This window comes from Bombus pyrosoma, linkage group LG8, assembly GCF_014825855.1.
Source record: "Bombus pyrosoma isolate SC7728 linkage group LG8, ASM1482585v1, whole genome shotgun sequence".
Taxonomy (NCBI): Eukaryota; Metazoa; Arthropoda; class Insecta; order Hymenoptera; family Apidae; genus Bombus; species Bombus pyrosoma.
Window position 1 is genome coordinate 11,458,562 of NC_057777.1, and position 27,082 is coordinate 11,485,643.

General features: G+C 38.4%; 1 protein-coding gene across 2 annotated transcripts in view; it reads left to right on the forward strand.

The window, feature by feature from the left end:
• The window catches only part of LOC122569945, a 101,795-nt gene extending 91,010 nt beyond the window's left edge, over positions 1-10,785 (forward strand). For both annotated transcript variants that reach the window (XM_043731632.1, XM_043731633.1), the window contains one exon: positions 10,248-10,785. In XM_043731632.1, the coding sequence (XP_043587567.1) occupies positions 10,248-10,621 (374 nt within the window). In that variant the 3' untranslated portion in view covers positions 10,622-10,785. The remainder of the gene's footprint in view (positions 1-10,247) is intronic.
• Positions 10,786-27,082: the final 16,297 nt, after the last annotated feature.

Consider the following 27,082-nt stretch of genomic DNA (forward strand, 5'->3'; position numbering starts at 1 on the left):
TTTTACCGACTAAAACCGCACGGTGGCCTACGTAACACTTAACAGGAGTGCCCCGGGATGTCTTAGAAAAAAGAAAAAGGAAGAAAAAGATATAGTAAACGGTTAATTTCTCTTATAATTGGTTTCACTGTTGCGCGATTTTGTCATTCTCATACTTGCCTATCTCGCATAGAAAAGTAGATATGAGCTTTTGCGTAGAATTGTACAAATAAATAAGTTCTTGTAGCGTGGAACTCAATAGATTCTTGCCTATGCTAGTGTGCAACCAACCATTGCAGATCCCTAACTTTGAGCTTAAATACATAAATTCTTATATATGCTAAATTACAATCAAACACGGCAAGATCCCTAATCTTACAGATTCTTGTGTATGCTAATTTTACTTGAACTGAGTACTCGATAGCATGATGTAATACCAGCACGGGAACAACCAGGACGATCAGCTGGAACACATTTTTCTCTCTGATATTACTTACCGGTTGAAATTATACTTTGTACAGCGGTAAGTGCTAGTTTGTATTGAAATTGTTCTGGAAAGATTCCACAATAGCAGGGAGAATGATTGTGAAACGGACACATTAATTAATCATATACCACATAATTTAGAAAAGAGTCTATTTGACATTTAAACTAAACCACAAGAATGATTGTGCAACGGAATCTTGTGATTTTCAACGAGTATTAGATTTTTATATATTTATAGATATAGACAGCTATTTAGATTTTCTTATGAAATAGTGTATTTCTGGCCTAATTAAGGCAATCCCACATTCGATCGCCGATTGCTGGAAACAAATTTGCTGAATCGTACATGAGTAGATGGAGTCATATCATTTATACCAAAAGAGTAAAGGAAAATGACGCACCAGGTACTCATATCTATGAGTATTTGAATGAAAATATTTGCTCACCATTCTGTTTGAATACTGCCTCGTTAATCTTATGATAGTTAACTGCCTGTTTTAACGCAATCGCGACGAAACGATCTACGCCATTATGACTTGGTCAGCGAAAATCGTAGGTCTTCGTTGCGGTTAACAATATTTTGGATAGAGATAGGGATGATATTTTGGATGAGAGACGGAGTTAACAATCTATTTAATTTTAATAACTGATCTAAACCGAACGTAAAACTAAAACTGATGTGATTCGGTTGAAGAATGTTTTGAAGGATTTGAAGAATCTCGAGAAAGTTTCTCGATTGTCTGTTTTGAAATGTCCCAATACTCTTTATGTGATCATGATGCACACCGATTAGTTTCCATCAAAAATTAACCCTCCAATGAACGACATTCTGAGGGTTGGGGACACTCTTGCACGCGTCCTCGACGCGCCTTCTCTTGAAGAGTGCAGTGATACCTGGATCGACACGAGGTCTTAGGTTTTCCAAAAGGCCGTGGGATTCCTCTCAGTTTAGAAAGTCGGGCAACTTGTACGCTTGTACATATCAATATTACTCTTCGGCTATCGAGTTTGAAGAAATAAAAATTCCAAGACCGATACTTTACGATCGTGTTATAAGCTTTATCGGCTAAGATTTTTCATATTGTTCATGTTCATATGTCGTTTCTAACGGTACGGAACGAGATTTGTCTTTCATAACCCGCATACACGTGGAACACTACACATATGAAACCTGTTATGGGGAGGAAACGGACACATTAATTAACCATATAGCACATGATTTAGAAAAAAGTCTATTTGACATTTAAACTAAACCACAACACGAAACTGATTTAATAACTGATTGAATGATTACAGTTCTAAATAAAAAGGAAAATTCAATGAAATTAATGAAAGAAGATATATACAAAAGAGTGGGTTCTTATATATGGAGGATGAATCTTTTTCATCACGTTTAAGCAAACTCGACAAACTCTAGCACAAACTGCCCCACCAAGCACTTACGACACGCTCCTCGCGATTATATGTCGAGAGAACGTCGGAGAATGTCACAGCTTCGTCCTCTCGGACAAAGCTAGAATAGGCTTAGCCGAAATTATTTACACTGCCTCTAACAAATTAGGCTGCAAATTTGATTCTTAAAGAATCATGATTCGTTAGCTGCAGAAGATTCATTGAGTCATGGAAATGTGCATGCTTTAATCTTTTTTAAACTGTATCTTTCTCCTTATATCTTCGAGTATATTCCTTCACTCTTATAATCTATCTATTACCTTTATAATGTATAACGCTGTCATTAATAAATTGGTGGATTCATAGTAACGATCAAACATTCGACATATATATTTCATATTAACTATAGAAACATCCTATGTGATAATTATATAGTATAAATTTAACTGAATCTAATGAACTAGGTTGAATCTTTTTAAACGGTTACAATAATTTCATAAACTATATATTTGAGGTGTAAGTCGTGGTAGGTGCGGCTGCCTAGTGTAGAGGCCGAGATAGGTTCTGCTGCAGGTGTAGATGTCGCTGCTGGGGTACTACTGCTTTTTGTCTCATTTTTAATGCGTAGAAGAAAAATCAAACTCCGGTCGCCGGGATTCGAACCCAGTTCCCGAACGTTAGTAACCTAATGTGCTAATCAATGCACTGCCGTCGCCCGACACTAGTTAGTGTCGAGTGGTGATATTCGCTGTTGAGTGCCGCCACATATTCAATATTATATTATAAATATTATATTAAGTAAAATATTGTATGTAGCACATAAATGCATATAAATATATTTATGTATTAAACAGATATAATTTAACGATTAAGAGCATAATATATATGTAATTGTATATATCAGAAGGTAAAGTTTCTATAATTAACACGTTGACGCCGGCGTGCATCACTGGTGGGTCACACGAGTCATAAACTTGTTTTTGTGAGAAACGACGCGACGCAACGCGACGCTTTGTTTCGACGCCTGATTCAGTTACGTATGGCAGGACGTTTAATACGAGTCTTGATACAGATTCAGACTAAATATTTCTCATTCAAGTCGAACGCATCATTAACAGAGAGAAAAGGCGTACCTACACTGGTAACAATTTACATGCAAACTATAGCAACCTATTTCCACATTGGACTCGGGTTTTGCAGATTCTGCAAACCTAATCTGACAGCAGATTGGTGGCAGAAACATAGCAGATTCTGCGCAGTATAATCGGACAGCAGAAAAGCAGCAGAAATGTAGCAGAAACCGAGCAGACTCTGCAACCTTAACTATTTAAGTAGATGGAAGCGCGCATATACTGACATTTAAATCAGCCCTTTAAATAATTACACTTATTACTATTATTTTAGAGAAATAAATGTTCATAATGCTTTTAGTTTATTATTAATAAATATGTATTCATTGTTTATAGCACATATTCACATGGTACATTAAGCACCCGACTCCTCAATTTCAACTTCATTTGTATCCATAATTTTTATAAGACAATATAACCGTATTGATTTAATCTCCTCGTTCTCGTTTAATCCTCTTTCGTCTATTGCTATCCATAAAAGGAAATACACGTAATACAGTTTATTAGTTCTAATAGAATGTACAAGCCAGTATGAGAGATACACTAATATAGGTAACAACAATTTATAGAAAAATGAAAAATGATTCAGACATACCTTCAAGTTGAAGCCGTTAAAATACAGAATGTAATTTTCTTAAACAAAGGGACGTCACCTTTGCTCAAGAGAGAGTTTTTCTAACTTTGTGCCCTCACACACAGTGAGTCACAAGAGTATTCGTATCCCGTAAACTGTCGATTTTAAACGATTGATATTTGAATATAATGCGAGTCTCAAAGTTATTATCAACAGGAATTTATATTGGGATTGCAAAGCCTTTAAACTCTTATAAACTTTATTGCAAAACAACATGTTGATATAACAAAAATGTAATTTTACGTAAACCGGAACAAAACATTTCTATTCCAGATTTTTATTTAAAAATAAATTAAAAAGTTCTATCGTTCGCTGTCTATTTAATACATATAGAACTAAATTGTGTATCTATTTCAGAATAGGTTTTTGCGGGGCTTAATAATGTCCTCTTTCCAACCTTATAGATCCTAATTTTAATTTTAATAAGCAAATAAGTAAAAAACCTGCACAAGATATTTAACTAACTGTGTTTCTTTTTTACTGTTGTACAATTACAATTACAATTAACAACGCATCAAAAATACTTATTTCTATTGGTGCGAAGCATAATTTAATTAGATATAAATATATATTTATGTATGTATGTATGTATAATATAATCACCGAATCTATGATTAATTTATCGAGTGATGATCTTTGCAATATGCTGTAATCGGCGGGAGTCGCGGACAGACAAATCGTCCTTTTCTGTTCCAGTAATTCAATTTGCGGTGCTAGTGTCCAGGTCGACCAGCAGTCTTCCGACTGTTGGAGCCATTCAGGACCGTGCCAAATGGTCGGGCGTAGAAATTCCTCGGGCATTTGGCCTCGCGATATCAGATCCGCGGAATTGTCGTTGATAGAAGCATGGCGCTAATTGCGGATACTGGTTTTTGTTTGGATTTTGGAGACTCTGTTAGCGACAAGTGTATTGAGCGTGTGAGGTAATGTATTTATCCAGTGGAGGACGATGGTGGAAGCGGTCCAATACACAGTTCCAGTAATATTGTGCAATAGGGGCTGCTGTATTGTCAATATCAGGTTCAACTAACTATGTTTTTTTTTACTGTTGTACACTTAAAATTACAATCAACAACGCGTCAAAAATACTTATTTGTATTAGTGCGTAGCATAATTTAATTTGATATAAATATATATTTCTTGAATCATTGTCGTAATAAGAGCCCGAGTCGTTATCGGAATAAGGGTAACGGGCGCATAGTGAATCTTCGATGGAACTATACATCTTCCTTATACAATCGAAGTGATGTTTATTAACACAAGTATGGATTTTACAGAGTTTGTAAGTAACTGCAGTGATTAGATACTAGTGACAATGGTCTAAGGTTCGATAACGAATCCGCAGTCAACGGGATAGCGAACTTATTATTTTCGTCAAAGTCTGAGTTGGACTATATGTTGGAACGTGAAATATTAACAGATCGTAAAGACACCACGTAACTCGCTGATGAGGTCGTACGAGGGAGTGGATGGAGTGTGAGTGGAGTGAGAGTGTGAGAGTGGAGTGGATGAGATCGTATGGAGTGTGTCTAAGGACACGAGATCCTCGGATTCGTCGAGGAAAGCCTTCGTTCGGAAGGTGAGGGAAATTGACGTTGCTGTTAAGTGGTCAATTCTCATATTGGTGGTTAGAAAAGGATGCTAGCCGCCCTTGAGGGAAATAGGTTTCTCCTATCTTTCCGAGGTTGGGACAACGTCTGTTTGTCTCTTTGAGGGGCTTTAGTTAACTAAATCTTAAGATTTATAACGGGTCTTCAGGCTAGCTGAATATGTACCGTGGAGATGCATCGATGCATCTGGTAATCATCTTACCCGGAGAATAGGGTCTGCGTGTGGCGAGCCACGGGACAGAGACCGTTGGAATGTTTACTGTCAAGTGTTACAACTATTTCCTTTGTAAGGGAAGCTATACTATTACCTCATATCTTTGTGAGACAAAACATTCATCCCTTGACCGCAGCCTCGTTCGGCGACTGGCTGTTGCCTCGAGTCCAAGCTCAGTATCACAAGCTTTGAACAATTACAATCGGACTGGATGACTACAATTGTTTAATTACAGTTGTGGTAGAATCTAGATTACAATGTTACGGAGTTTTCCCAAAGTTCCAAAGGGAAGGATCCAGTGTCCTTCCGTCTCGGACATATATAAATATAATCTGAATTACAGCCAGTTTGAATTATAGATGAATGGATTAATCACAATTGTATCAGAGTAGAAAGATCTTCACGGTTGATGGATCAATTTGGTCATTGTTGATAGTTACCATCGACCATTCAGAACATTTCAGACATAACACTCCAATAGCCGTGATCGTCTAGTGGCTAGGATCCTACGTTGTGGCCGTAGTATCTCAGGTTCGAATACATTGATACATTGTCATGGTGAAGGCTTTTTTTCTTTGTTTAATTTTCTCAAAAGTTTTCTTAGCTAAGTATTAATAAAAATAAAAGTTCGCGGTAGAATTACGATTCTCTCGTTGACTTGCTCGTGACAGTTCGTAAATTGGTTCCCAATGAAGTAATTGAAGTGACTTATGTATTTATCTTTAGTCAACATGTTGTTTGAATAAACTGTAATTTGTACCTGTTAATTCAATACTCAATTGAATCACCCCTATTATCCTAACAGAAATAAGAGGATCGATCAGTTTGTGGTGTCGATTATCTAACCGTAACGGGAATTTACGACTTCCGTTGATGCAATTTTCTGCAGGGAATCCTCCTGACATTCCGCCACGCCTGTCCGAGCTCCCAATAACTTAACTTCCTTGTCGTCAAAGATTTTAAAAAACATCTCCGGCACTATGTCCTTCTTCGAATACCCAAAACGCCTCCTACTCCTAGGCATAACCAAGCCTTTAAATTCATTGTAGCACATAACTGTGATCCAAGGCGCTGTAATCCCCAAGGATCACAGAGCGTTTATGTTTTTTAAAGAGGTTACCACTAAAGATTATAATGTCTAGGAAACTCCTCCTAGTACCTGTCTCAAACGTGGAACCCTTACCGACCCTAATAGGAGCAGGGCGGTTGCTATCCAGAACCCCTGACAGCATCCTTCTCCTCCTGTCAGTCTTGGTGACACCCCATGCCTTAGATTTTGCATTGAAGTCTCCTGAGATGATAACTTCCTTGCATCTCCTCACGGCTGCCCCAATGGATATGTCAAGTCTCCCCGCGTACTCGTCAAAGATGTCCAGGCTGACGTTGGGCGAGCAGTGGCCACTCACGCAGTACGCTTCCCCTTTTGTGATCCCGACATATCCCTCCTTTTCAGCCAACGTATCTTCGCTGGGGTAGAAGCCATTAAATCTTCTACCAGATGGACGCATCCCCCTTCGTATCGTTATACCAGAAGGGGAGCTGTCGAGTAGGTTCTGAGATGATCACAACGTCGACCCGACGCTCCCAGGCAAACTGCTGCATCAGGTCCTGCGCAAGCTTACTCCTATTGCGATTGATTTGCAGAACATTCAGGGTGCCTGTCTTCTGACTGTCCCATTGTAAATTAGTCTCCTATACGTGGGGCACGCTAACGAAACCATAACGTGTCTAGTCCGTAGCTCGGATCCCTAACTACACAACGTACACCTAGGAGCGTTACTGCAGTTTACCATCGTATGATCCATCGCGCCACATTTACGGCATCGTTCCTTGCCAGGGCTGATCGTGCACTTCTTAGACATGTGCCCAATCTCATGGCACCTATAGCATCTAACTACCTTACGGAGGAATCGCATCGTGGCTATAGTGTGGCCAGTTCTTATTTTCATGTTCCCCTCCTTGCCTGAGATATAAGAGGCCGGCACCACAGCAATCGCCGTGTGTGTTCCCCACGGTGCCGCCCTTAACGATTTAATCTATACCTCGCTGCCATCCTTGATCATCAGCCCACTAACAATGTCCTGTTCAAGATCTTCCTTACTTTCCAGTGGGTCGATATCCCTAATCTCCACTGATACCCTACTCTGGAGGGGGGAAACAAGGATTTTGTCCCCTATTACCTCCTTTATCCTAAGGGCAATGTCACCTCCTTTAATTCCCCTTTTTCAGTTCCACGAGAATATTCCCGCTCTTCGTTCGTTTGATGCCCGAGCTCTCACACAGAGCCTCCTTCGCTACCATATGCTCCTGATAGGTCTGGAGCCATTGCTCACTCTCCCGGGCTTTCCCCAAGAGGACCTCCGGTCTATTTCGAGTTCTAGGCAACCTTTCACTCCGGTCTTCATTAGCAGGTGGCCTCCTTTCCTCGTTATAACTCCTCTCTCTCACCCGTCTTCTTTCCTTCCTACTCGTCTGGACAATCCATTCGTCTCCAGAGTCGCAGGTTTCTTTATCCCTAGGTATCCCCTTCCTTTGGCCCCTTCACCCTGTGAACCTTCCTATCCTCGAGCGGCGACACGGTTTTTCTTTTATTATTCTGTTCAACAGGCATCTTGTTACTCCAGCCCCGTTCTTTTTGCCAACCTCGGCCATTGGAGGGGAAGTTTGTGTGGAGACATTAACCTCTACGGGCCTTTCCACGTGTCCCCTACCTTTGCGTCCCTTCTTATTTGATATTGACATCAGCTTCTCCCAAACACTGTCCGATTTACTTTTGACCGAAATGGCCAATTCTCTGATTTTCTGGTACTTTCTGGAAATTATAACAAGTCTATTCGCGGCAGCTGCTATCTCCTTATAAGCCTCAATCATGATGTCTCTCATCTCTTCCTATTCGCTGGGCCTGACTAACATGCAGTCTTCTCTGTTCTTCTCCGTTCTTGTTATGCTTCTGTGCCTCTTCAGCGCCGCTTTGATAAGTGGTTCCCGCGAATGCCTAGTTAGGCTTGCCTTCGGAGTACTATAGCAGCTATTCAATAAGGAAACCTCACCTTCGGATGCGCTGACCACCTCTTCGACGGTTTCACTAGCCGAATTCACGGCTGAACTCGACCAGGTTATAAGGGAGTTTTCCTCCACTCCGCTAGTTCCTTTCGCAGCCGGAGCCAAATATCCCCCTTGACGGTAGCGACAGAGAAAATTCTCGGCGGTATCCTTCCACCACTTACTTTTAGGCTGCCAGATTCCTTTTTCTCCACCACCTCCCGAATATGGTTACTAAATTCTAGAAGCTTCGCATTCTTTTTTATTTATTCTTTTACGCCTTTCATTGCCTTCTCTAACTTCGAACTCGCTGTCTTCGTAGCTCTGGTCCCTGGTCATATTTTTCGAACGAAAGGGAGCCCCGGGACCCACCCTCCTCTCGTCGTTTACCCAGTCACTGGATGACCGTCGAGACGAGCCTGGAACGCCACTCGAACACCGACGGGGCCTGGGTGCTTCGAAACCACATGCGCCGTAATTTTTTCCTCTATCATAAACTTATCCATATTTGTTTAAATGAAGAGCATAGTCCAGGGACATAGCCAGATTCGTCGTACTAATATGCCAAGTCCTTCCAAAAAATACCAATCGTAATCCATAAGCAAAGCCAATCGTCAAAACAAAAGCCATCAACCCATATATAATAACAACCCTCACATACCCCATAAATCATCAATTACTTTATAAGCAAACCGCAACTTTTATAAAAGTTTCTAAGTTCGCATTTGTATGTCCTTCTGTTGCATATAGTTCCTTTAGAACTAAGTAACTTCTAAAATTTTCTTTTAATTTTACTTTTACGTTCGGCTCGTCATACACATTCGCAAATTCGTTACATTTAACAAATATGAATATTAAATTTATATGACATAAATCACCTAAAAGTAGGAATTTGTTTCGAGCCGGCTATACCATTGTCAGCAGCCAAGCGTAGGGTGGCGACGTCTAACCAATATGGCGCGAACTAAATACCATGCGTGGCGCTCCAGACCAATGCATGCGCACTAGCTTCGATATCTTGGATATCGATACGAACCCCGTTCACGACATGGAGCCGACTGTCAGCCATAATGTGTGTCGCTGTTTTAAACGTTACTCGATTAACTCTACCAGTGCTGTACAACTCTCAACGTGCATGCAGTGTCCACCCACTCCCTATAATAATATCAATGAATCCCATTATTTACATCTACAAATTTAAAGCCATCGCAGCAGAATGTCCATCCACTAGGTGAACAAAGCAAAATAATACACCTGCCAAACACAAACGCTCTATAGAGTGTTATCATCTGTTTCGTTCATGCTTTATAGACTAAAAACTCATTCGTTAGTTATTTAATTACTAAATTGAAATTATCAACTGAATTTCAGCCACTGTCTAATAAATACTGCTCGCAAACGAGCTATCATTCCTTAAATCAAATATAAGAATTGTTTATTTTATAAATTATGTTGTATGTCTAAACACAGCCCACTCAAACATTGTATCGACCGCGTGACATTGATTGTCAACAAGTCCTATAAACAAAGATCTGTCAAATTTCTTTTGTTTTTGATAGATACAACCACCCGCTAGCCGATGAGTCATTCTAGTATATTTCGCTTGTCCTTTGTTATTATACAATTACTGCCATTTTTTACGACTCATCTCCTCTCTCGTACTGACTTCACACTATGCTATATTTAATCAAAACTCATAATTGTAGCGATAAAATACTTCCTATCAGTGCAATATATAATCTGTGGCGGATCGGTAACAGCAGGACGCCGACAGGCAGAGGACGTCAACGCAGTCGTAACACCTCCCGGGCTATCCGGGTACCCAATCGCCAACACCAGAGGGCTACTACGACGACAACGAGTCTGTCTCGCTAGCGGACGAATATACGGGGTCACAATACAAATACCGCATCTAACGAGACTTCCTCTGCGTCTATGGCAGGGACTACCGGATATAGCTTCACTGACGAGTCCACTGGTAGTCCCGGGACGAAACACGGCGAATTCAAACCAACTGGTGATGGCGACGACTGGCGACTACGACGAAGGAGGGAGCGTAGCACAAAAAAGAAAAAATAATAAAATTATAGCGGATTCTTCGTCCGCTATAAATGTAAAATTCTATAGTCTATAGAGCTATAAATCTAAAACATCCTGTTTTAGGGTGACATATCCAGTGAATTAACGGCGCCTGAACAATTACATCTCCTTAAAATTAACGAGTAAATCTATAACATAAGTAATAACATTATTATCTAATTTCAGTCTAGTACCCGAAAACTATTCAACATAAATTCACTATGCTCAAAATGCCATCCCTTTACAAATGATATCGATATTTATGTTATTTATTTGCTATATTAATATTGATATTATTTGTTATATGTCCAAATCACCAATTTTGGCCAGGACTATTATGATTCGTCTTCATCATGGCTACAATCAGCATAATACTAATTACGATAAAAAACTAAAATTAATAATTTGACTCTAACTATCGCCGCTATAATAGGACTGGCCTGAATACACATTAAATAATTTATAAAATATAACTTGTTTATAAATACAGCTTGTCATATTTATCTACACTATCCTTTGTCTTACGACCTACACCACCCTTGACTTACACATCGTCGTTAATCCATTATATTGTTCATAAACCGTTATAGCGCAATATTTCCAAATCCTATTATGTTTAATTCTGAAGTATTATAACGGAACTTTTGGGCAGCCGACTATATCAGGCTAACTGTCTCAGATTTCAAAGTAATTTCCCGTGCTCCCAAGTTTTTTCCTGTAACGCGACTTGGCAAGTAGATAGCTGCCACTGTACGATACTATATAAAATAAATTAGAACCGCGAGAAAATTTGGGAAATCCCCCTAAACGCATCTCCAAAGTAACAGCTCAACAGCGGTGGAACTTACTTAGAGCAGGCTCTATTTCTGTCAACAAACAAGTGGTCCGTAATGTGGTCCTCTTCTCGAGGATGCGAATGAACCTCAAGCACCACGCCTGGAGACATACTGACCTGTACAACAACATGCCGTATCGAGAACAATACTTTATAAACCACTATTTTATCGAGAACTTTCGCTTAGTAAATTCCTCCCAATCCAACCTATTTCATGCTATTAATTCATATAATTGGAAAGGACCCACTCTCCCAATCTTAACCTAAAAGGGCGTTAGACAAAAGTGAAGAGAATAAGTACTCTTAACACTGCAGCTTATCATATGGCTCTCGCTACACCGTAGTACGAGTCCAGCTCCACAGGTGTCACTCGGTGCTCGAATACCTAACTGTCATGACTTGTAATAGTCCCGAGATGGCACGACACGTTCAATATACTCATCTAAGCCTACGTATCGTAACTTGTACGTACAGGTGGCACCACCAGTTCGTAGATCTGCAGCAGGCTAATGATGATTCTATAACCCTGCCCTGAATAATGGGACCCCATACCAAGATGGCGATCATCTGACAGACCTGTGCGCGTCTCTTTAACATCGATACCGTTGGCTTACGCAATAAAAAAACCTGCCGTGCCAAGTGAGTGCTACCCTCCACTTACGAGATCTAAAAACTCAACGCACCATCGTGGTTATAGCGCCCTTTAAGCATCTATCGACCGTGCCGAAAATAGACGAGGCTAATGCTGCGTCTGTCCGCGAAACATTTTGGTCCTTCCAGCCGGATGACGTGTCAAGTGAAAAGTGCATTTACTAGTGACCATACAGTGTCACGTGAATACATCAAAACCAGCAGCGGAAGCATTATCACTACAGAGAAGCCAGTGTCGTCGAGAGCGTCACCTTCGAAGAAGCATAACCCGTTGGTCCAGGAACGCAACCACGCAACCTCTCGCCGCAGCTGGACGATCATCAGCGTAACGAATTCCAACAACAACAAAATCTTGCAACGACAGGGTAAGCTCTTTAAGTGTTTCGCCGATTCCTATTCTCTCCACAATACCAACCATTTGTGCAAATCTATAGTGATTGCCAATATTCCATAGTGGTGTTTAGATGTCGTGATATTAGTAAATTTTCAGAAGAAAATATACGAATCAAAATATTGCCAACGAATCATTTCTGAGAAAAGATTACTTAGAAGATTCGTATAAAACAATTATTTAAAATATACGAAATGATATTGGTGAAAAAATGTGCCTTTCAATTCATAGTACGACAGTAAAATTGGCCGTTATATAGCAAACATGGCACATTATGTGTGACTACCTCCAATGTTTCAGTTACTTGCCTGTAAAGAATAGGAAGAAATAGATTATGCTATTGTCACATGACTAGTGAATACATTATCAAAAATAATATCGCAGCGCAATCGCGACTGTGTATCATTGCTATGATAAATGTTTTAAAATAAATATTTCTGCCTCCATTTCATAGTATTGAACAAGTGGAAGATGTTCTCGAATTATAACAGCTTGCTTAGTCTAAATGCACCGTGACTCAAAATCAGAGTTGCTTTGAGTCTACGCAGCAAATAGTGATCAAAAATATTGAAACTTAATCGCACGATTAATCTTATTTAATTTTCCGCCATAGGTAGTGACGCTTGCACACAAAATATGTAAATTTTCGTCAATATTGTACCTCAATCCTTGAATTTTGATTACATACGATCGATAGTATTGTCAATACTTGGCGTTTAGTATCATCGTCAGTGAGGATAAAAAATGAAATAAGTATATCGGGTACATAAACAAGGATCTGTATCCACATTATTTATTTCTCATAGCCCGATGCAACAACGCCTGTCATCTATTATGCGTGGATAACCTTAAAGATGAAAGATATATCAAATAATACACATACATACATATATGTTTAAAAGGTATATCAGGTAGGGTAGGACAACCGAGTAGGGAATGATTCTATAAGTATATAATTATTCAAATATAACTTTGTCCTGTGAAGTTTTTTCGTATAACAATAACGAAGAAGTTTAGGTGATTCCACTTATTTGTATCCATCGCTAGTATGTAAGAATTGAAAAAAATATTGTCTAGCAACAAATTATGCGATAAAATTGTTCAGAAATGAACATAATATATAAATAATTTTGTAAGATTGTTTACATTTTGGAAATTTGTATCATCATACGCATCATGAAAGTAATAATAAAGAGAAGTCGTAAATATAAATCTCCGTTTTCCTTTTATTAATTTTTTTCCTTGCATGGTCGTGAATCAGGATTACATCACATACATGTCGGGTTCGTACTATGATTAGGGTTGGGGGTAGCGGCGTGAAACGAATCTTCATTTGGATTAGGCATTGTTATTATGCAATAGATAAAATATTCAATAGTGCAAATACGAGTATTACAGAATTTGACAAATTACCGTGGCAATTAGATACTCGAGATTATAATGACAATGATCCTAGGTTCAATAACGACTCCGCGGTCAAGGGGATAACAAAATGCGCTTTCTTCCACAGTCCAAGTTGTACCCAAATTCCTTGTCTACGGTACAAGTATTACTGAACTAACTCTTTGTTAAAACGTAGAATATCCACCGAGCGTAAAGACGATATGCAACTCCCTAATGCGACCTCACGAGAGAATGACTTTCCGTCATGATGATGTTGCAGAGGAAAACTACGATGTCTAGGGACACTAGATTATCGGATTTGTGGAGAGATGCCTTCGTTCGGAAAGTGAGGGAAATTGACGTTGCTGTTAATTGGTCAATTTCCATGTTGATGGTTAGAGAAGGATACTAGACGCCCTTGAGGGCAAGTTGCCCTAGCGGGAAGCGTCGTTCGTGAGAAAACAGACTTCTCCTATGTTCCCGTAGTTGGGACAAAGACTGTTTGTCTGTTTGAACGACTTTAGTTAACTAAATTGTAAGATTTATAACGGATCCTCAGGCTAACTGAATATGCACTGTGAAGATGCATCGACATCTGGTAATCATCTTACCCGGGGAGTAGGCTCTGCGTGTGGCGAGCCATGGGACAGAAACCGTTGGAATGTTTACTGTTGTTACTGGTGCCGTTACAACTATTTCCTTTTTAAGGGAAGCTATATTATTATTCCATGCCTTTGTTAGACAAAACATTCATCCTTTGACCGCGGTTACGTTCGGCGACTGGTTGTCGCCTCGAGTTCAAGGTCACTATCACAAGTCTCGAACAAATACAATCGGATTGGATGACGACAATTGCTGAATTACGGCTAGAATCTAGATTACAATGTTATGGGATTTTCCTAAAGTTCCAAAGGGAAAGCTCCGGTGTACTTTCATCTCCATCTGACTATCACACGTCCTTGGGTGTAACTAAAATATTGAGGTTTCCCAACAGTAGACTCGATACATCTAACGTTATTTACAATTTAACTAAATGTCCAAATAAGCCAAGGGTCCAGTTCAACAACAAAAAATTTGTTCGGAGGTTTGATAACAAAAGAAATAAAAGAAAACAAAAATTAGTAACATTATGATTAGTATTCAAAGTGCTAGTTGCATCGTGTGGGTTATCAGTCGAATCGTAATGACATGATGGACCATTCTCGATTTCGTATCCAAATGGAGCTCGTTTTTCTAGATCGCACGAGCACATAGAGCTTCGTTCCACGGTTTCATTGAGCTTTGTTACATTGTCGGCCCGAACGCAAGTGAACTGCATCACAAGGTCTCACTGAGCTTTATTACATTGTTGCCCTGAAACGTATGCGAATTCACTCCGCCAGGTGTTATGACCATAGTGCTACTGATCTTCCGAGATCGGAGTACTCATATCGCTGTATTTTAAAATATTAAGCGTTTTATAAAATGCAATGTTTCAGCAAAAGTTGTTTTATTAAGACTGCTATTTTTATTATTTAAATCTATTAATATACTGGATACTGGTATGTCTTGGAAAGTAATTTAACATTAATTTATTCGTTTGCGCGTTTGAGCCTGAAAATTGGAAGGAAGAAAAAGCTTTATAAAGGTTGTTCTCAAAACAAACTTCATCTTGCAGTTTCCTTATGGATTCTATACACTCTATTTTTTCACGTTTCGTGTCTTCGTTAATGGTGATACGCAGAATAACCTTTAACGGCATGGTGTGGAGAAAATCGATTCGTAATGTTATAATATTTTTGGAAATCAGGCGATCGATTCGTGAAAACTCAAGAATCGATTTTCTAAATCTTCTTCCGTATCTCCTAAAAACTCTCCGCTTCTAATCCTTCTTCTCTTTCTCTTTCTAACTCTTAACTTGCTTTTCTTTTTTTTGTTCTCCATCTTCGCTTCTCGAAGTCCTGTTTTATTCTCCCCCCAAAGTACCCGTCCTTTCACATTTCTATCGTTCGACCGACTCGCAGTAAACACAGAAAAAGTCAAACCGTCGGTTGGTGTTTTAAATTCTATAGAATTTACATGTATAGGATATTCATTTTTTATAGGAAATGTCAAAACGGTTCAACTAGCGCATTAAAAATTATATGATTCTATTTTAAAAAACGCAAGTTACCTTCATATTACCCCTATACGTCTATTTATAGAAAGACGAGTTTACGAGCAATTCGCATTATAGATTAAATTCAGATGCTCTGTACATCAGGATCCTAAAATTGGTAGATTGTCGAATAAGGAATAACGACTAAAATTTGGTTATTATATAGAAAACTGCTGGCAGCGTGGATTTCGGTGATTTTGCACTATGTCGCAGAAATCGACGTTTTGAACAACTTTTCCCTTTGCATGTTACCACTACTCGGCCCTACTTTGCGAAATCTTTGCAAAAATCTGTCGGTACCACCACTACAGTGAATGATACATATAACTGTGCGTCTGTAGCACCGTATATGTTCGTATTGTTTGTCAACTACTTTGCGGTGGCCGACTTTAGAAAGCTAATCCAAACCTAATTTTCACCTTCCGTTTACATGCAATATATGAACGAAGACTGGGCGAACTTGGGTATTCCACGGATCCTTCGAATTATAGCCGCTTGCAGAACTGCGTAATAAAAATTATTATTAATGGTACGAGTTAGGTTAGAATAATCTAAATCATTTAAGTTACAGCTTATATCGAGCTTTATATTTTAATGTTATTATTTGGAGTTAAATACATTTCAGCCAATATCAGCAATGATTCTTAATCTCGAATACATAGTTGTAAACAATTAATTATTGTTAGGTTCGGAAAGTAGAGTTCAAAGACGAAAACATCAATGTCTGATGGATGTAAATAAACAAATTGCCAAGCAACACGACCAACAAAGGGGCGAACGTGTCAGCTATGTTTGCGACTCTGTTAGACATATACATGTAGTGTTACCGACAGTTTTTTGCGAATATCTCGGAAACTGAGACCGAGCGGCGGTAAAATGCCAAGGAAGAAGTGTTGAAAATGTTGATTTTTACAGCATATCATGGAAATTCCAGCTGCCGGCAACTTCTTCAATAATTTATTATTAAAATTTTATTCTCATTCTTATTCATTGTTCATTAATTCTTTCTTTAAAAAGAACATTTATTCGTCCGTTTTTTTCTAAATGATTATGTTCGATACATTAGAGAGAAACTTTTTATTTGTCTTTATGCAGTAAAAAATTCTTCTCACTTATGAATTGATTTCAATGTATCGTTCTACAACTGGTAAAGACGAATAATAACAAAATAAACCATAAATAACTCGAAAATAAGATCACATCGCGTATACGTATATTTATATAAACTTCTTTTCTTATTTGCTAAATCTGTTCCTGCTATATTCGTTACGTACAACAAAATATCCTGTAGAATTCTAATATTATCTTCTCTAACTGAAGTATTTTGATACAAAAATTGCTTTTAAAATATTGTTGTGAGGATACGTAAAAGTATCCTTCTTGTATATTGTTGACAGTGAGCAAAATATGCGTACATACATATCGTACATGTATAATACAGCTTTGTATACACTGTTCCCCAGGCTCATGGTTTGGGCATCTGGAGGTTAGAGAATTGTTACGTATAGAGTATCTTCTTCGATATAGCTGTAAGCATTGTAGCGGTTTATGCCATGTATTATACTTACATATGTGCGTAGCAGTTACACAATTTTCAGTGGCGATTGCAGATATAGCCTCCATTTTTTGTCAAATATCTCTAACATTATTTATGCTTCAGAGGAGGACAATCACTAAATTAACTATTTTCTTCTTTACACAATGTAAAATTTGTTTCGTTTTATAAGGAAATAATGGATGCACAACATCTTTTGTGTTATATTATTTTATCGAATTACGTACGATCCATTTTGTTTTATCACGATAAAAATCACAACGTTTGAGACATTAGATTTCATGTTTGTATAAAGATGTGTTTTTGTAAAAGACATGTCTGTAAAAGAAAGACACTTTTCGGCAACCTTATATAATCGGCGCAGAAACATTTGCGCAGCGTACAGGATTCACTTATAGTCCAGAAGCGTAGCCAATGAACAAGCAGTACGAATCTGCCTTTGTTAGGGACGGTATTGTTCAACAGTCTTTCATATTCGAAACGCGGTAGTGTGGACGTGCTACGGAATAGTTACCTATTTAAACGTTACAATTTTTGTGTTTAGCAAGTGTTTGAGCAATTGGTAAGAAGTGCTAGATACTAGATAAAATATAAAATCTGATTATTCGAAAGTCGACTTGTAAATTTACTACAAAAAGGATTTATTCAGGATAAATATTTCATATTTGCAAATTTTAAGAATTAAAAACTTTCTGTCGATTATTTTAATCTAATATCTTTGTTCTGTCTCTAGGATTGGTCATACGGCAATCAAATAGATTATTCCACAGGTGGAAGTAGAAACCAATACAGTTTTCTTATTTATTTTTCTTTTTTCTTACTTTTATTATATTTTTCGTCTCTAATATACTACTTACATTTATACATTTATATTAACGTAAGGGTGATGATATAATATTTATGTTTTAGTTTTAATTAAACATATCGATTATATTTTTTTTATATAAAAGTTAGGTCGTTTTTCCTATTTCATTTTCTTCCGCTAAAAAATGTTTTCAACAAAGATAATGCTTATTCAGAACCAAAAATAAAGTCGGTCATCGATAATAATTACTAATAACAGAAGTTAACGTATAATTATTCCTATGATTGAATATTATGTTCTTATAAAATAATTATGTTTTTTTAAATATTAATTATTCTTCGAATCTCGTATTGTATTTATCTGATAGATAGTAATTTTTTACGAAATTTGTTTAAGAATCCTGCCCTGATGCACTTCGTGATACACAAAGAAGCTTATTCCAGTAACACGATTCTTCATAAATTCTTTTCCATGCTGTTATGGTAAGTGTTCTCCCTACTTCTTTTTGATTATCTACTGTTACTGTATTATTTGCTATAATGTCTGCATTTTAATCGCAAAATGCATTGTTTCGTTTAAGAAAGGCGATACAGTATATTCATGCGTTATCTTTCCTATTTATTAACCAAAAATTATGAATAAAAAAAAATCTCAGTCCTCATATTCTGTTACAAGTCATTACAATTGGATATGGACATGATTTAAATAATATACCGAGTCTGATATCTACAAAATCGTCTAAAACTTTCATTTTTTTATATGTAGTTTATATGTAGATATTTTATTACACATAGAAATTTATTACATATAGAAACATAATCTCAATATTTAACGGCGAAACAGTAAGCGGTAGAATATCTCACATGAGATTGATGTTATCAGAAGAAGTTTTACCAAAAAATTGTTTAGTTCGAATGAAGACATCACATACGGTGCAAATTACTTTTTTGTGGATCCAGTAGTAGGTTCTCATTTCAACTTCATTTTTCCAAATGGAACCATATATTTTTTAATACATTCATCGATTTTTATTCGTATTCCTTACGAAAATATTAAAAGGAGCTGTTAGTTCGGTAGATATCTTAACTTGAAGTCGTCGTATAAAAACCAGGTAAGGACGCGAAACGGTACTCTTGTGTTTACGTTGTCCTTGTCTTTCGTTTGTTTCTGCATAAGCACAATACCGCTTCGTGTCCTATGTTTATTTTTCATACGACAAATTAAACGTAAGATATAATCTAAATTAACAGTTTTTCGATATAAATAGGTTAATACTTTTGTATATGATATGAAACGTTACGATATCGGTTAAACCGCTGTTGCTTACAAAATACGAGTTTCGACTGATTGGTAGTTAAAAAAAAAAGGAATAATAACGGGAAAGAACCTCATAGAAGAGTTGATTTGGACATATCTTGGCGAGATGTTTTTAGCTATACAGAAGTCTAATAGGTCAAGTAGTTTGTTAGTGTCAGTGGGCCAGTAAGTGGGTTCGTTTGTACTAAGGTAATTAAGTCTGTTGGTGTTTATGCTTTTCGAAAGATTTTTTCCTCTTACTGTGATAAGTCTGCTGCCCCATTGGGTATGTTTAGCGTTATAATCTCCTCCAGCTATGAATCTATTGCCCAGGTCTTCGAGGAAGTTATCGAAGTCTTCTTTGGAAATAGAATGTCTAGGAGGACAATATACTTCTAAAGTGGTGATTGAACCATACCAATCTTCTAACGCTACGTTTGTAGTTTGGAGGTAGTCCTTCTGAAATGATGGAAGCTCATAGTGATAATTTCGGTGCCGCCGTGGGCCTTCCCACTGGGATATTGGGTATGGTAGAAGTTCTAACCATTTATTTTCAGGTAATTTTTATCGGTGAAGTGAGTTTCAGATACAAGCATTACGTCAATTTCTTGTTGTTTGAAGAAGAGTTCTAGTTCGTATTTGTGCTGAGCTAAACCGTTGGCATTCCAAAGAGCTATGCGTATTGGTTTTATTTTGCGTCAGAGCATATTAATTTGTCCACGATGATTGTAAGCAATGATAGGAAGTTATTGATTTGCTCTATTTGTATTGAGTATTGTATATATATATATGTGTGTGTGTGTGTGTGTGTTTGTGTGTATTTCAAATTCCGATTACTGCTCATAGGTTGGAGCACTTAATAACAGGAGTACAAGCGCCCTTGGTAACATTCAATTTCTATATGAAACTTCTTTCCCTATTTTTTATAAGTATAGAAACAATAGCGCGTATATACTTAAAGTGGACATACTATATACCTTATGACTTATGACTGTTTAGTGTAATAATAACGGTATCTACATGTAGACTCTATCTTAGAAAACATGACATTTAAAACAGGATATTATATTGAAGTTAAGTTTCGATTGCGACGAACCAAGAATCTAATCCTTCTGGTCATATGGTTCACCGAGGGTCCAAAGATAATGTGAAATAATGTTTAATAGCAATTTGATGTACCGCATAGTTACTAAAGTCGGTGATGCGTGTGACTTCGATACCTAATTTTGTAGATATTTCTCGTAGCGAATCTGTTGACCAACTGAACCCGTCTAACCGTTCTTACTTCCCTTTGCACACCTCAGAAGTTGGGGAAAAATTAGTATTGGCGAATAGGAGGAAATCGTGGTGTTCGTGAGACTTTCGTTTAAAAGATTTCTGCTTCGCGTTGGTCCCAAGTTCGCCATAGTCTAAATCGAGAGTACGGTCTCTAAATAAATATGAATGAAAATGCGTTGCGCGAACATAACACTTCCTCTTTTAGATGGGATATCGTTTGTTGGTATGCTTTCACATTCGTAGATCAGACGCGTGGCAAGAAAATATTGAAGTGAACTGCTGTAGTATGGACGTTTCTATGTGTATATGTAGGACTTATCGTTTACACGCTTCTTTCGATTTCCTGGTTCTCTTGAGTGTGACATTTGGCATCAGTCACTCATGTTTTCATTGGTAGGATTTGCGAGCAGCAGGCTATTCTCCTATTTGTACGATGGTTTCCTCTTGGTTGAATTGACTTTGTGTTCTCGATCTTGAACTAAGATTCAGCACCTGTTGTCCTGAGAGCGTGTCTTTGGCCGATCCTTTTGGTTGTTTATACCTGAGTCACGTACGAATTTCCACGTTAACCGTTTTACCATCTCATACATATTACCTTTTTTTCGCGAGGAGCGGAAAATGCTATTACGCATATCCAGTGACCCGTGTTACTGGGTTGTGGTGGATGATTGGTGGTGTGTTTTAAATGACGAGATATCTTGGTATTGAAAACCGTCAAATATATCTTAAAATAATAGATACAGAGAATGTTCGTTAAGACGCTCGGTATTAACTGATTCGCTAAGACTATGTATTGATTGCTATTAAAATCGCTCGAGACAGAGACTGAGAAACTGGTCATGGTACGATCGCATTAGTTTATTTATACTGGTCGGGAGCATACAGGAAAATCAAAATTCGTCTTTGTTTGACGGTTGCCCGTAGCGGCGATATTGTTTTTGTCCGGACTTTACTTATTATTACAGTATATATGTCCTAACGATGTTGATACTCCGAGGCAAGACAACAACATAATATGAATCGTCCTCTAGCTCATGCGCCGCTACAACACCGCCTAGCAGTGATAACGTTTTCTTTATGTAACACTTATAATAGGTTTACACAGTTTTCTTTACCCGGCACTAGTTTTAAAAATTACGTGGATATTTCCCATGTCCGCCAATTTTCAACGCTTAACCGAAACCTGCTTGAAACCGATCAGGAAATCTGACCCTTCTGTCCGAACGCCTAACATATTTATTATTATTAGATACCGTAAGATACTGTCTGATATCATCCAAATATCGAGCCTGCTTCCGGTAAATACCGTATATAGATAACGGAAATTTTCATATCTCCTCTGATGTTCGTCTGTATCTGAAGTGGATTTCTTTTTCTGATAGCTGCGTGTGTTTTGATTTGAGTGGAACGTATGACTGAAATTATTCAAAGTAAGGTTCGGCTGCTGGTAATGACTGAGAGACTCCTGTAAAGTAAGGTTGGTAATAGCGGAGCATATGCCGCAGATATGTTTGCTGAGTCCTAGAATAGCTGCGGTCTCCTTTATACTGCTAGTAGTAAATACCGTACACAGATACCGCATAAAAGGCACCGTAAATTAGATTGTGTGATGCATCCATCACGGAAATCTTCAAGTCTCCTCTGATGTTCGTCTGTATCTGAAGTGAATTTCTTTTTCTGATAGCTGCGTGTGTTTTGATTTGAGTGGAACCTATAATGAAATTATTGAAACCAGGGCTCGGTGTTCGGTATTGATTGTGCTGCTCATGAGAGTTAAAGTTTATAATAGCGGAGCATATCGCACAGATATGCTGGTTCAGTTTCTGAATAGGTGAGGTCTGGTTTAAACTGCGAGTAGTAAATACCGTACGTAGATACCGCATGAAAGACCGTAATACCGTAGTTTAGAATGTGTGAAGCATCATCTCGGTAATGTCGGTTTCTTTCTTGAAAGGCAAAGTTGTTAATAGCGAAGCATATCGCGCAGATATGCTTGCTCAGTTCCTGAATAGCTGCGTCTTCAGCTATTAGTAGTTAGAAGTGGTTTATGATAGAAGTTTATGCTTTACAAATAAATAAAAAATAGTCCATAAATAAATAACAATAATAATTGAACATTTAAAATAAATAATGATAAATAACTAAATGTAATATTTTGCTCATCCATCTAAAATTACATTGATCATCCATATAGAGCTTCTTAGAACATTCTTAACGATCGTTTTCATTTCACTTTTCGTGATGCCAAGTTTCATTGGAATTTCAATGGTTTTTAGTGCTGTAGCCCCTCAACTGGCCAAGGCCATGGGTAAAGTCTCTCGATCGTCCACATTGTTCTGCTATTAGGTGGTTCAGGCATGGGAAGTACTTGCCGACCTTGTCCTTCTCTGCTTTAAGGAAGTAATTCTCGTAGTGCACGGTGACATCGACAACGAGAATTCGTTCGTCGCTTTTTACTGCGAGGTCCGATTTATACCGATTATCTCCAACCTTCATTGTGGGCTCGACTAATATAGAACTGTTCTTTTAATTTATTGGTGAGGATGGCTTTGACTGCATGGTATCTTTTTATCCGGAGGCCCTTAGTAAATTGACATAACCCTAGAATATGTTCTAGGCTTTTGGGTTGGGCATGGCACCTTCTGCACGTCACATCTATATTCTTATTTGCTCTTGCTAATGTGGTTCTGGTGTCAAAGGTGTTCATTCTGATTCTTAAGGCATCGATGAAGCAGGATGGCTTTAGAAGGTTGTACTCCTTCAACCACACGTTACTTATCTTTTCCTTAGTGTAGTCAGCGACCTCTTGGTCATGACTTCATAATGTGGCCCATTGCTTGACTCTCTCTTTTCTCTTTTGCAGGCCTTCTCGGTGTCCTCCGAAGTGGCCGGCCAATTAATCCTCAGGAGTTCGCGATGTTTTTAAGCTTCATCTTTTTATTTTTAACGCGCTCCTCAGGGTACCGAGCTTCACCATGTGTTTGAATCTCTCTAACCCCAATCCTCCGTAATGTATCAGAGCGTGAAAGAACCCGGTGGCGGTCGATGGAACCAAATGCAGAATCGCTTTAATTTCCTACCTGCCCTCGCTCTCCATAAGCTTCAAGACACCGTCGCTTGGTGTATTAATCAATAAGTTGTACATAAATCGATAGAAGATATACTTTGTCAATAATTTGACCTTTTGGCATGGTTTTACGGACTTTACTCCTCTCACCATGCTCAGAATCTTGGGCACTACTATGCCACAATAGACGCCATTCCATGGCCCAATTTTCGCACCCAAATACCGCAAGGCTACGTCTGGGTTTATTGCAGGTATTCTTGTGTTGTTGATCTTTATTTCAGAGTCCTTTATGAACCAGGTGTCCTTTTTGACTACCACCTGGAACGCCTGAGTTTTCTCGACCGATATATCCGTGCCCAGGGTCTCCAGGTATTTGTGAAGCTCGTCCATCTGGCATTGTTCCTCCCTCTCGTCTTCACCAAACAAGGCGATATCATCAGCGGAGACCATAGGAATCCTGTTTCCTTCATTAACATTTACGCCAGCGAAAACATTCTTTTCCATTTCTTGTAGCAGCGGCTCAAGACATAAGTTGAACAGCCGCGGTGACAAAGGAACACCCTGCTTTACTCCCCTGAGGATTTCAATCTCGACCCCCATATTATTCTTTGTTTTTACTTTGGTCTTACATCCTTTATACATTTCCTCTATGATTTCTATTATAGAGGTCGAAACGCCTTTTCTCGCCAGGCAAGGTCTTATCGCAAAGTGGAGGATCGTATCGAAAACCTTGAAGATATCCAAAATTGTGAATACTCCCCGCTCCCGATTTCTCTTACTGTAATTCAAAGCTGTATTTAGTAGGTCAATGTTAACTTTACATCCGCTCTCGAATGTGAATCCCTTTTACCTAATATTTTGAGTGATGCCCCCTCTTAACCGTCCGTCGAGGATAAATGAGAAAATTCGGCCGAGAATTGGGCCTATTGTAATTGGCAGCCAATTCTCAACTTTGTTTCCATCCTTGTTAGCTTTAGATATTAACGTGGTCCTATTTTCCTTTATTTTAGCTATTATTATGGGCAGGCCAGGTATTTGGAGATGTTCCTTTAAAAGCCCGTCTTGGCCCTGCTGCTTTTTTATTTCTAATTCTTTTTATTCTCTCGCCTATTTCCTCGACGGTAATCTGCGTAAAGTAGTTAGATAGTGGCAACTCTGAGGCTCTGATTCCTGGAATTATAGGATTTGTGGGTTCAGTTCTACCCCACAGAGCCTCATAGAGCCTCTTCATTTCCCTTGCCTCTGGCGGTTGCATGGCTGGTTCTAAATTGGCTAGATCGTTGTTTACAATTACGTCGTCCAACCTCCTTGGACATTCCTTGAATATCTCCTGGAGACGTGCGTAGGAGTACCTTTTTCTCTTATTTCTGCTTTATTTCTTCTGTTCTCCATCCCTTCTATTATAATTTGCCTTCGGATTATATCGGAGCTTATCATTTACATTACTTGTATTTCTTAGTGCTTTATACAAAGATATGCTAATAAAATTATCCATTTTTTTCGATTAAAAGTTGTCTGTTCTCTTTTGATTCGGCCCAAATTTCATTCAACCGGGTGTAAATATCCCTTAACACAGGGGGAACCTCGGTTTGGTTTTCAATCTCATTTTTAAGGCTTTGCCGCCACTTGTAAACCATGTCCTCAATAGTTTCGTTTGTTTCTGGGGCCGCAGACGCCATGGATGGTTCAACGAGATCGCACCCACCCTCTGTCTCTAGGCCTCCCTCCTGAAGTCTCCCTTCCATGTTTGCAGTTCTTAAGGTCCTCCTTTTGCTTCTTATTTGCTCAGCAGTTTTCGTTGTTAAAATTTTGCTGATCTCTAAATTAGGGTATTTGTGATCTTTATATATTGCATCAAGTTCCTTCATCAAGTTTCTTCTACTTTCCCTTCTTTTGATATCTAACGGCAGAGTGCGCATGTCGATCATGAGTCGATAGCCCTTTTTGGGACCCGAAACTCATGGGGTAAGCATCGCATTTAAATCGACCCTCACTGCATTGCGGAGGGTTTCCTACATTTCGGAATGTGGCATCTTGCCCCATGGAGCTTAAAAAAGCTTTTTCCACATTTAAAACACCCCCCATTCAATTCGGGCACCCACATGATGCAGACTAAAGTGTCCAGGTCTCGCAACGCCATAAAGAAAAGATTGACTTTCCTTTTCTCGCAGGCCAGACAAGTAACCTTGTCTCCCACTAACGACACCATTACTTTAAATGTCAAGTCCAGGGACATAGCCAAGTCGTTAACTATGGTCCCTTCCGAAGCGCATAAATCCGCCACAGCGCTTCCGTGATCGAGAAGCGGCACGTCCGAGGCGTTTTCGTTCTTATTTTCATTCTCCTTTTTATTGTGCCATTTTATGTCTAATATATTTACAGACGAGCGAAAGCACGCTCCTCCTTTTTGTAATTTTTGTAATTTTAATTTGCAAATTTTCCTCTCTTTTACGATGCCATATGCATTTGTAAAGTTTTTGTATAATATATCAAATAATGCGGGACTTGTGTAACAATTGTCGACGTAAAGGGTGTGGCCTTTACCTAAATATGGTTCTACGAGGGACATTACAATACGTCCTGATTTGCCACAGTCTTTATGTTCGGGCCCTATACTAGTACCAGCTTTCATATAAATAACAAGGTCTTGAATGTAACCCGTCTTGCAGTCACAAAGAATAAATGATTTTATCGCGTCACATCGTACATGCCGGATATATCCGGCGCTAGAAGCAAATGGGTTAATATAATCTATTAGCAAAGCTGATCGATAGTTTCGTCTGTACATTTTTTATACATAATTTGTAAACTAACGGTCGCCAGTTATATGTATAGGAAAAAATTGTCCACAACGTTGAGCCTCGCAACATATTTCAATATCATCCAAATCGTAGAGAAATTAGCTTTCTGACAAGTTGCCTAAAATGGTGATTATTCTAAAAATTTCCAGCAGTTCCCGTACTAAACCACTAGTGTCGTTACACTTCTATATTGATACAAATAACAAATAACTGATAAGTGCCATCTCTTTCGTGAGGATCCATCACACTGCATATAAGGAAGTGTAGGTGTCTTTAGTAACATATAAAAGTGCATTATAATTGCAGTTGTAAATTAT